General features: G+C 44.0%; 1 protein-coding gene across 10 annotated transcripts in view; it reads right to left on the bottom strand.

Moving 5' to 3' along the window:
* ZMYND8 (zinc finger MYND-type containing 8) overlaps nucleotides 1-12,473 on the bottom strand; it is a 116,200-nt gene that overhangs the window by 40,981 nt on the left and 62,746 nt on the right. For all 10 annotated transcript variants that reach the window (XM_043885111.1, XM_043885112.1, XM_043885110.1 and 7 more), the window contains one exon: nucleotides 10,280-10,761. In XM_043885111.1, coding sequence (XP_043741046.1) covers nucleotides 10,280-10,761 — 482 coding nt within the window. The remainder of the gene's footprint in view (nucleotides 1-10,279; nucleotides 10,762-12,473) is intronic.

A 12,473-nucleotide genomic window follows, 5' to 3' on the forward strand; every position in this document is an offset into this window, starting at 1 on the left:
ATACATGCCAACTGGTGCTTAGCAAGTGCTCAATAAACATTTGACATTATCTTGAGAACTTAAGTTGTTTAAAAATATAAACTATAATCAGTTTCACTGGAAGGATTAAATGCTCTGCTCCAGCACCTGGCAGACAACATCCTCTCAGATGACCTTGATTCCCACTTGCCCTCTAACTGCAGCACACTAACAAGCAGAAATGCTTGTCACACAAAGGAAGAAGAAAGATAAAGCCATTTCAAAAGATGTGAGTAGTACCAACAAAATCTTCAGCATTAGGACTTTTAAATTATTCTTATTCATTCATGTACGTTCTGTTTCCAAAAGAGATGAGCAGTGGCTGAAAATATCAGGGTCATGTGTTCCCTCCACAAGGATTAAAGCCAGGGCCTTTTTAGTTGTATTCCCTTAAGTAAACGAGGGAGCAGGTCTCCAGGGAGGCTCTTAGCGCCCTCCAGAAGTTCTGCTTGTGGCTGCAGGCAAGGCTGACAAGGAACCCTAACCCCAAAGGGGAGCAGGAACCAAAAGCCTGCAAAAGTGTGGTCACACGGAGAACTCAATCAAGTAGAGTCCATATTTCCCTTCTTAACAGATCCAGTTACAAAAGTAAGAAGCAGCAGCCGGCAGGCGGTCTAGCAGAACTCTCCCCCACTGAAGGCCTGCTGCAGGGAATTTACCAAGAACACAGGGAAAGTCATTAGTTTTATAAGTGTGTGTGTGTGTGTGTGTGTGTGTGTGTGTGTGTGTATACTCATGAAGTTAAAAAATAATAACTGGAAAAATGAGCCTTTAATTTCACCAAGTTTCCTTTCTTAATAAAACTTAAGTATTGAAGGTTTAATAAACATGTCTAAACCATGCCTCACCCAACCCTTCAGCGAGGCCTCTGCACACCACTTCGAAAATATAGCCAAATCTCCCCACTTATCTCCACCCCCATCTCCAGGGTCATCACCCTAGTCCATGAATTCTGAACAGGGGTAATGTGGCCCCCAAAAAATAGATCTTAGGGGCTGAAAAAAATCTTACTTTTTATATATATAAAGCCCATATACAGTAAGTCATGGGACATACAATACTTTCAAATTTCATAAGGGTCCACTCTTAGACATAGAGCCCAAAGAACTGAAAACTTGCACTCAAACGATGCCTTTAGGCAGCCCTATTCACCACAGTCCAAAGACAGAAACAACTGAAATATCCATCAAGAGACAGACTAGCCATGGAGCAAAGGAATGAAGCTCGGACACCTGCTCCAACGTGGGTGACCTTGAAAACATCACATGAAGTGAGAGGAGCCAGACACAAAGGTCATGTTTCACAGGATTTCACTGAAATGAAATATCTGGAATGGGCACATTCATACAAATAGAATGCAGCCTGGTGGCTGGCAGGGGTGGGCTGAGAGAAGGACGGGGCAGGGGAGCCAGAGGGGATGAGGAGGGGGGGCTTGGTAGATACAGGATTTGCTCCTGCAGTGACAGAAAAGTTTTGGATCGAGTTAACAGTGGTGACTGCACAATATCACGCAATGTTGTGACTGCACTATTACCGTTGAATTGTTGGCTTTGAAATGATCGATCTTCTGTTATGTGACTCTCACCTCCACTTAAGAAAGTTCATGGGAGGACAATTAGGAAGAAAGTGTCAAAAAAGGCTCCGTAGGGGGTGACCGTCAAAGGAAATTTTAAAAATGGTTGGGAAACACTGCCCTTACCTACCATTTCCACAGAGACCCTGAAAAGTTTCCCACTGGTCCCCCAACCACCTGCCACCTCCGGGGGCACCTCCACCTAGCAGCTATGAGGCCCCTAAAACAAGGAAAGAGAACACCCAGGGACGTCCTGCCTGCCAGCATAAAAGCCAGCGGCCTTTCCTCGTCTCTTTCTGGAATCTCCAGCCTCTTGTAGCCTCTTGTGCTTAGCCCCTCCAAGATCAAGTCTGCTCCGACCTCAAACCTTTACACTTGGAATTTCCCAGGAAAGACACCCTCCCCGCTACCCACCACTCCCACTCAGACCATACTGGCTGGCAGCCCTCTATATTTGGGTCCAACACCACCTCCTTGAAGCCCTCCCTGCTGGCCCCACCTAAGGTGGCCCCAGAGGCCCTTTTGCCTTGAGAATACCAGCTCCACAAGCGCAGGCTCCTTGCCGGCCTCTGACACTGCCAGGCGCCTGAGATGACAGAATGAGTCGATACGTGAGATGATTAATTGAAGAATCAGGTCTCCATTTCTCTTCTCATGACTGTGGTCACAATAAGCAATAAAGAAATGATAATGACAATCAAAATGAAACCTCTCCCATACAAAGGTGCCAATGTACACCATCTCCTCGATATTCTGTAGCTACCGAAGGCGTTCTGAGTGATTAAGCATCCAAGGGAGAAACGTGGATAAGTAGCCCACAGAAAAAATACAAAAGCTTAAGAAGCACATTTAGAGAGAAACTTGACTTGGATATAAATAAACGTAAACTCAGCTAAAGAGGCACGGAGATAAACAGATACAGTCTGTCTATTTATAGGCTCTATCCTACAGCCTGTTCATCTGCATGGTACACCTGTTACAAAAAATAACACCTTGGGCCTTCAGGGACTCTCTGCTCCCAAGGCAGGGGGCCTGCGTTTGATCCCTGGTCAGGGTACTAGATCCCACATGCCTCAACTAAGAGTTTGCATATGGCAATTAAAAAAAAAAAAAAAAAAAAAATCCCTCATGCCACAACAAAGACTGAAGATCTAGCATGCTGCAACTAAAACTTGATGCAGTCAAATAAATAAATATTTTAAAAAATAAAAATGAAACATACAAGGAATTCCCTGGCAGCCCAGTGGTGAAGACTCTGCATTTTCATTGCCAAGGGCCTGGGTGGGACCACAAGTCACACAGTACAGCCAAAAAAGAAAAAGTGTGGAAAAAAGAGAGAGAGGTAAAATCAAGTGTACAGAAATGCCCCCATATGTGCAAATACTTTCCAAAAGCAGTCCCACATCCTTAAATGAATGCATACTTTTTTTTCCTAGCAGCACATTTTATAGCCATAGAAACTTTGGAGAAAAACTGGAGCCCAAAAAAAAAAAAAAGAAAAACTGCAGCCCAGAATTCAAGGATTACAAAAAAAAAAAAACCCTTTAGTTTTCTTGTATACCTTTCTTACCTGCTCTAATATTGCCTGGGTTTCGTTTTGTTGTTTTAATTCTAACCATGTGCATTTAGTCATTTCATTGTTTTTTTTAAAAAAAAGTCAACTAGAGGCATTTAGATTATGGACCATTTTGCTCTTTTTAAAATGCTTTTACTGTGGTTTTGTTGGGGGGGAAGCATTAAAACGGGTGCAAAAATATATTTGTTAATATAAAAAATGTAATGAAGTGAGAGGAATTCTGTATGATTCCAGTAACATTCAATAAATATGTTCTTGAAGACTTTTATTCATGACCATCTAGAGAAACATGTAAAATACTAAGGTGGTCAAAACATCTTCAGCACTGGGGGTTAGAAAATGAGCAAGGTCTCTCTCTATATATATATTTATATATAGTTGACATTAAGAAAACAAGTTGATGCATCTGTTTAAAACATCTGCATTCGTATGGTTTCATAAAATCTACCTACTATTGATAATGAGAACTCTTGCTGATGTTTAATCACTAAGTCGTGTCCAACTCTTTTCAACCCCATGGACTGTAGCCCTACAGAGTCCTCTGTCCACGGGATTTCCCAGGCAAAGGATACTGGAGTGGGTTGCCATTTCCTTCTCCAGGGGATCCTCCTGACCCAGGGAGGATCTGGGTCAATCTCCTGCATTGGCAGGCAGATTCTTTACCACTGATCCACCAGAGAAGCCCAATAAGTGCACGCAAAAAAAATGATGTCAAAGACACACTGCCAAGTTGAAAGAAGCAAAAAGTTCAGTATGATCCCATTCTATCACACACACAAAAATAATTTTTATTATTGTCATCATCAACGTGATTATACACATTAAAAATCTGAAGGACCATCCAATTCTTAGTAGCTGTCACCTCTCAGGATAGAATAATGGACTATTTATTCTATAATGTTAAAATTTCAAAGGAATATTTTATATTCAGGGGGAATATAAACAATGAAGAGATTCAGACCTGACGGCTGAGCAAAGTTTTATCGGTGTTGAAAGTCAAAAGCATGGTAGCTCAATCTATGATTCCCAATGAGTACTGGAGAGGTGACCATGCCCCTCCCATAGGGGATGTATGACAATGTCTGGAGATGTTCTGACCACGGTAACAGAGGGCAGGGGTGTGGACGGGCATCAAATGGGTGGAGGTCAGGGATGCCGCAGGGCACAGGATAGCCCCACCACACAGAGCCATCCGGCCCAAAATGTCAGTAGTGCTGGGGTTGAGAAACCCTGCTTTAAATCACTCTAGACATTTTCAAAAGCAGAAAGACATTTGGAAATGCTCGTTTCAATTATGCCTTCAAATGGATGCCAATCCTTTTATAAAGCCATAAATCTTGCCTAAAGGAAGACCTAATTGCCTTTGAAGTCACAAATAATTTAATCAGATAATCTACTTTGATGTACAATTCACGAGTGCCGGCTAAAACACATCATTTATTATCTACATTTACAAAACCCCCGGTCTGTGCTAAGTGCCCTTTTGACTACATGAAACACAAGTTGTAGAATTAAATTAGAAAAAAAGGGCCCTTTCCTCCCACGCACCCCAGCACTCTGGGTGGGGTAGCGGTGGAGGAGTTAATGATTCACACCTCAGCTCCTCTACTTACAGAACTTTGGAAGCAACCTATATATGCAAAGGGCTGCTGGCATCTTGCACCACCACTCTTGGTGGCTTGTACAAAGGACCTACATAGCACAGAATCACTGGATGCTCTAGTACAGGACAGAAATGCTGTTCTGAACGGTTATTTAGTAACAGAAAAGCATTCACAACAGTTTTGTTTTTCTCAGTTCAGCTTTAGTCGCTCTGTTGTGTCCCACTCTTTGGGGCCCCATGGGCTGTGGCTCGCCAGGCTGCTCTGTCCATTGAATTCTCCAGGCAAGAATACCAGAGTGGGCAGCCGTTCCCTTCTCCAGGGTATCTTTCCAACCCAGGGATTGAACTAGGGTATCCCACATTGCAGGCAGATTCTTTACCCTCTGAGCCACCAGGGGATCCCATTCAGAATACAAGGTTAAGTTAAATAGGTCTAAACGAAAGAGGTGGTCCATGAAGCAAACAGTTCACAGATGCATTGGATGCAGCCTATAGTTTTTCTCATTTGTCTTGGTTTGTAAGATCCCACAGCATGTGCGATCTTAGTATCCCAACAATGATTGAACCATGCCCCCTGTATTGGGATAGCAGAGCCTTAAATCACTAGACCACCAGGGAAGTCCCTTTGAGCTATTTTTAAAAATTGGAGATAATGTATAAAAGCTGGGGTAGTCTGCATTTTAAAAAATATTTGGGATTTCTCTCGAACAACCAGAAATGTGGCAACACTGAGCCGACCTTCCCACTTGGCTAGAACCAGCAAGGGGAGAGGGCCACCAGTGACTTTAAAAAAGCACAGGTCTCTAGCTCAGCACACCCGTACAGGAAGGGTCAGCACTGCTTTGAGAAGCGTTACAGACACAAGCACCCGTGAGTGGTTAAGTGATTGTGAAGACAAGCGGATTTCTGCTTCAATTCAGTCCCTATCACTTCCAATCCTTGCTTATTTCTGTATCTGCATGATCCCCCGAAGTACTTGTTTTCAACTTGGCATCTGATGCCAACTTGTTTTCAACTTGGCATATGATGTGTCAAGCAACATAGAAAAAAAGCTCAGGACGGGGAATTCCCTGGAAGTCCAGTACTTAGGACTCCTCGCATTCACTGCCAAGGTTCGATCCCTGGTCGAGGAACTAGGACCCAACACGCTGTGTGGTGCAGCCAAAAAAGAAAAAGTTCAGGAAACAATCTCTAAGGGCTGACTGTGGAAGGTGGGATTATCCCTGACTTTAGCTTTTGTAACGAACCATTGCTTTATGACAAATGCGTGTTGATTTCACAGGGCAAAGTGTATACGAAACCATCTTCCTTTCTCCCTGGAGTAACCCATGTGGAGCTGCAAGACCAAAGAACCACCATTAGCCCAGAGGCTGGTGAAAGCCAGGCCCCAGGATTCTCACCGGAATACATATTAATTGTAATTTTACATGCATAATTGCAATATGCACATAAAATGCAACAGGATCCTGCAAACATACTACTGGCAAGGCATCAGTTCTGGCCAGGAGGTCTAGATAGAGGAAGCAGGCAAAGCATGGAGAATATAAACTACTCTGATCCTTAACATGACAAGATTCCAGGAGTGAACAGCTTTTGGCTTACCGAAGTGCTCCTCGAAGACTAAAACCAGCCCTGAGGATTACAGGCACATGATTCTGAGCTCCTCAATGCCCTAAACAAAAGGAGGGTTTCTAAACTCTCATGAAATTTTTATCTAATGATTTATTTCAATGTGTACTTTTATGCTGCAGGCTACAAATTTTTCCCTGCTGAAACTAAAAAGGTTTTGCAATCCTATGACAAGCTACTATTTTAATACAATCTTAGATAAAACAGTCTTGCCGGAAAAAAAAAAAAACAAAACACAGTCTTGCCTCACTTATATTCTCAATGATTGTGGGGGCATTTCAATCAATATCCCGTGTTTCCTTCCACTAAATGCTATTATCACTGCCAACAGCAGAGGGCAGTGCGTGCAGGGCAAAGAAAGCCAGTCTCAGAATCTGTTTGCCGAACTCCCCCCTTCTTCTCAGAGACCTCAATTTGCCTTCTGTAAAAGGAGGAGAGTGACTCAGAGTTTCTCTTAGTTTGTACCACATATTGGCAAACCAACCCATGTTGCCTGCAAGCTAAGAAGGGTGCTGTTCTTGTTTCGTCACTAAGTCGTGTCCAACTCTTTTTTTTGACCCCATGGACTGTAGCCCACCAGGATCCTCTGTCCACGGGATTTCCCAGGCGAGAATATTGGAATAGGTTGCCATTTCCTTCTCCAGGGGATCTGCCCGACCCAAGAACTGAACCTGCATCTCCTGCACTGCAGGCAGATTCATTACCACTGAGTCACTTGGGAAGCCAAGAAGGGTATTTACCACTTTTAAGTGGTTTAGGGGAGAAAAAAAGGATTCATAGCTCCTGAAAACATAACAGTTACATGGAATTCAAATTTCAGTGTCACAGTCACATACTTACTGCCTATGGCTGTTTTAGTAACACAAACAAGGTACTGAATAGTTGCATAGTTGTGACAAGAGACCTACAAAGCCTAAAATATTTACCACCTGGCTCCAGAAAGGGGACAGTTTCTAAGACTAAAAAGACTTTGAATAAATACCTTCTCTTCCTACACTACCCACTGGCTGCCTAACTAATGATCAGCAAAATAACCCAGACACATACTAGCAAGCAGATTATGTTTTGGGAAACAGGTTTTAAATTCTACTGAAATGGGGCATCTGCTAACTCACCACCTAAAAAGTCACTCAAATAATGAGGAACTTTGACAGGAATTCTGGCATCATTTCAACCTCTGCCCCTCTTAAGGGAAGAGAGAAGCTTAATTAAACCCATTATATATGTCCCTCATATTCCTCTGAAACTCTGTTTCCTGAAATATGGTGTAGAAACATCCACAGTGGTTCATGGACCAACATGGTTTACAAGCTGTGTGCTAATTTCATGTACATTAGCAAAAAAAAAAAAAAAAAAAACAGCAAGCAATTTAAACACATGAGCTTGTGTATTTTATTTAGCTTCACATGAAGCTAAACTGTGGATCTAATATTTAAGAATGTAATAAAACAGGTGGTACGTACACTATAGCAAAAAAAAAAAAATCATGGCGATTAAAGTTCAGGCAACAGTAATTCATGGGATTGCTGCCCATTAAAACACTTTCTCAACAGTAGGATTTCAATAGGAACTCAGAGGCTGAGGAGCTTGTGTGATTATACACCATATGTTGTTACCGGCTTAAATGAAATCATGTCATGGAATAAAAGTAAGCCTTTAAGGACTCTGGTCAGAAACAAGGGGGCAAAGGGCAAGCTTTTTCTGAAGCTATGTCAACAGAAGTTATGTCATCCCAGAACAAAGCTCTTAAACTCAACCTTGAGTCCGTCAACCACATGGCTGGATCAGAACTGAAGAAGAGACTGCAACCTTTACTCTGAAGAATCAAAAGCTGTCGGTGATTAACTCTGCTCCACCTAGAGCCAGTCAGAGAGCAGCTACAAGCAGTACTTGGAAATAAGCAGCCACCCAGAAAGAAGCCACAGCGTGAACCAAAACAAGTAGAAATCTTTTGAGTTCACCATTGACTAAGGCTTCATCATTTTATCTTCTGGGGATACTGATGTTCTCTTAACTGATGCCTGCTCCTCTTTTTTTTTTTTTTTTTTTTTGGGGGGGTGGGTGCCATCCAGCTTGGGGAATCTTAGTTCCCCAACCAGGGATCGAACCCAGGCCCCAGCAGTGAGACCTTGGAGTCTGAACCACTGGCCCACCAGGAAATTCCTGATGTCTGTTCCCTAAAAAGTTCTATGTGAAGGAAAGAAGGGAAAGGGGAAAGGAGGGGGGAGGGAGAGGGGTGATCTGAAAGGCTATCCAAGGGTAATGCTCTGGCCAGAAGTTTAAATAGTGGTGGTCCAACCTGTGGATGTGCTTTATTCATTCTGGGAAATATCTTAAGACATTTTGAGCCAAACTTTCATAACTGGAGAGTCTACATAAAAAGGCAGAGTCCCTATTTCTCTATGAGAATGTTAAGACGTGAAAACCCTAAGTTCACATTTCTGGGCGGCAACCAGGGGCTAAAACCCTTGAGAATGGGGCATGTGCCCTGAGGTTCACAACAGTCTCCTCAGCCCAGAGCCTGCGGGCTGCCTGCGTTCATCATCACGTTTCATGTAGAGCTTTATTTTTTTTACCTATGCCTCTTAAAGATAGAATAAGAAAGAACAGTAAAGGCCACTTTTCAAGAAAAATGACAGTAAACCCATTTCCTTGTGGAAACCATAAAGTTCTCACAGGATTTTCTTTTTTTTAAAAAAATATTTATTTATTTAGCTGCACCAGGTCTTAGTTGAGGCATGTGGGATCCAGTTCCCTGACCAGGGATCAAACCTGGGTCCCCTGCATTGGGAGCTCAGAGTCCCAGCCACTGGATCACCTGGGAAGCCCTCTCATAGGTTTTAACATGCAACTGAATTATGTCTGGATGGAAAAGAATTCAATTTAAGTCATCCTTGCTTTTGTTAGTCAGCCAGCACCCCTCCTTTGCAACATCTCTCTGGATCCGTACCGGCATGGGATAAGTGACTACCAGAATAAATAACAGAGCAGCCAAAATTTTTGTAGTACTTATTATTTTAGGTACTATTCTAAACCCCTTATGTATATCGGTTCATTAATCCTCACAAGAAACACTGAGGCAGGGCCTATCCTTATGGCTGTGTTACAGGAGAGGAAACCAAGGCATGCGAGGGTCAGGCACCTTGCCTAAAGCCGCAGAGCTAGTGAATGGCAGAGCTGGGACCTGATCGGAGACCAGCATCCTCCTCCTCCTCCTCCACCTCCACTACAGCGGCCAGGCTGGCCAGGCTGCAAGATGCAACAGGACTGTTACACTGAGGGGGCGGCGGGGAGGAGGGGACTGGGACCATTCAAGGCGGGGAGGAGGGGACTGGGACCATTCAAGAAGTGGGAGTGCTCTGCGCTCTCTGGGGAGAGAATATTCTTGTTTCCCGTACGTGTTTCTCTAGTATTTGAGTCTTCAGTCATGCGAGTATCTGGTTTTGATAGAAAAATACTGTTTCCATTAAAATAAAATTCTTGAGAAAGAAAAAAAAAAGGATTGCAGGAAGTTGTGATTCATCTCGGAGGCATTTGAACCGAACTCTGAAGGATTTCTGGCCACCTCTGCCCACTTCTAGGAATGACCTCCAGCTGGCCTTTGGGGAACACTTTTCTCACGTGTGGGACCGAGCTGCAGCCCACGGGGTCGCAAAGAGGCAGACACGACGTAGCGACTGAACAACGACACCAAGAATCCCAATGGGTTTACTCGCTTAAAATTTAAAATCGGCTCCACTGGGATCGAGGACCACCCCCCCTCCCCCAGCTCCCTCTGACTCTGTGATGCTCACCAGGCAGGCGGGGCCAGCCAGGTGACGCCCCGGTGGGAACCCCTGTGTCCCAGGGACCCCCTGCGCCCTCTCCCCCCGGGGCTGACCTGTGCTCTTGTCCAGGAAGTCCATGGACTCCTCACTGGCGCTGAAGTGGCTGGACGTGGCCTTCTTCTCGGCATCCTGCTCCACGTCGGAGCCTGTGTGCACGGAGGAGTTCGTGCTCATGGGGGAGCGCGGCATGTCGGACAAGGAGATCCTGCGGCCCGCGCCCCCGCTCAGCATGGGCTTGCTCATTAGGACCTTGGGCGACGCGGTCATGTCAAAGCTGAGCTTGACCTTCTCCTGCTTGTCCATCTTGGCGGCACCAGCGCCAGGGTTGGAGGGGTCGAGCAGCATTTGGTACTGGCTGTTGGGCGTGTAGGGTGTCCTGAATGGAGAGTAATTAAAAACCCCGAACTTTCGGCGGATGTTCTCCACGTAAACCTCCATCTCTTGCATTGCACTGTTGAAGATGCTTTTAGTCTTTTTCACAGAAAAAGGAATTTCTTTAGACATGAGGTAGCAATTATTTATTGGAACCCAGGCCCTGGGAGCACAAAAGAGAAAGGGAGTTTAAGTCAGCCTTGGTCGTTTCCAAGATTCTTAAAGTTTTCTTTTTTTTTTTAACAAATTTGCTTGTGCAAGAACACTTAAGTTGAGATCCGCCCTCTTAACAAACGTAACCCTCTTAACAAGTGTATCATACATTACTGCTGTGTCAACGGAAAAACAGCACAGCCTAAAAACTGAGAATTATGTTTTATTTGGCAGACAAAACTGAGGACCTTAGCCCAGGACGCAGCCTCTCAGATCATGCTGAGAGACTGCTTCAGAGAGGCAAGGGAGGAGTCAGGATATACAGGAGTCTTTTTTTGCAACAAAGACCAGGTAGCCAGAACTTCAAAAGATTCCTATTAAAGAAAACCAGACATCTCATGTTACGGAATTCAGCATTTTTCTCAGTCTGGGAAGATGCAAGAGTCTGGGTTCACTGAAATCTTTCCTCTGACATGCACCTTAGCGATTTGAGGCTTTCTCAGCCTGAGTCCCCTCAGGATGGGGTGGCTGGGGGGAGGCTGCAGTGGCTGAGCGCTTGGCAGCTGGGTGCCCAATTGTCTCCATCCTAAGCCCCCTCAGGGCTCATCATCCGGGTGTCTGTACTGGCCTCATGGCAGTAACTCTTTGCTTACTGACAGAGCAGGCAACATTTTTTCATCAACAGCCAGCTGTAGGCATATGCTGGTAAGGCAGTTCTCTAAAGCTTATTCAAGTTTTTTAACTGAAACTTTGTATCTGTTAATCAGTAGTCTCCCTTTTTCCCCTGTCCCCAGCCCCTGGCAACCACCATTCTACTCTGATTCTATGAACCTGACTATCTCAGATACCTCCTACAAATGGAATCATGCAGTGTTTGTGGAACTGGCTTATTCCACTTTGCCGAAAGTCCCTCTGGTACAGCCATGAAGCTTCATCTTTAAGGCAGAACAGTATTCCACTGTATGTAGAGACCACATTTTCTTTATACATTCATCTCTTGATGGTCATTTAGGTTGTTTCCAGAATGGTGTTTGTTTGTTTGTTCTTTCTTAACGCAAACCATATATCCTTGTGGATTTGCCAAGATTCTTAAATACATATTCCATTTTTTAAAAATGACTTGGTTTGAATGGTTAATTAACAATCCACTTAACAGGCATGTTCTGTGACAAGGACTGAATGTGAACAAGACACTCAGCTACATTAAAAGGCTCAATAGCTTAGTCAGTTTAATCCATTAAAAAAATAATAAATCCCCTTTGCCTCTGGGTTGGTAGAGAGTAAAAAAACAGTCTGGATCCTAGACCACACCTCCGAGAAGATAATTATTCCCCAAATCTCATTCTCATGCACTCAGACATAAAGAGGTTTCTTTTCTCTTTTAAAACTGTGATTCTACATGGGACTAGAAGGAAAGGTTAGAAAACCACAACCCTAAAAGGGGTGCATAGTTCTGAATGTGAGATAATTCACATGGAAAAAATGGGAAAAGAGCCTATTAGCCTTGGGGTATGGGCCCTTCAACTCTTGTTTCAAGCTAGTTCTGTCTTCCTACCGTCAACCTTAACACCCTAATGCGCTCTGCAGAAATCCACTAGAACGTGAGCTGCTTTTCTGGAATCAGCCACCCAAGTGAAGGCAGGCAGGAGATGGAAACAAAACCACCATGCTCTGGGGAAGGCAAGAGTGGATATAAGCGCATCTTGGGTGTGCCTTTGTGAT

This window comes from Cervus elaphus, chromosome 23 (assembly GCF_910594005.1).
Source record: "Cervus elaphus chromosome 23, mCerEla1.1, whole genome shotgun sequence".
NCBI classification, from domain to species: Eukaryota; Metazoa; Chordata; class Mammalia; order Artiodactyla; family Cervidae; genus Cervus; species Cervus elaphus.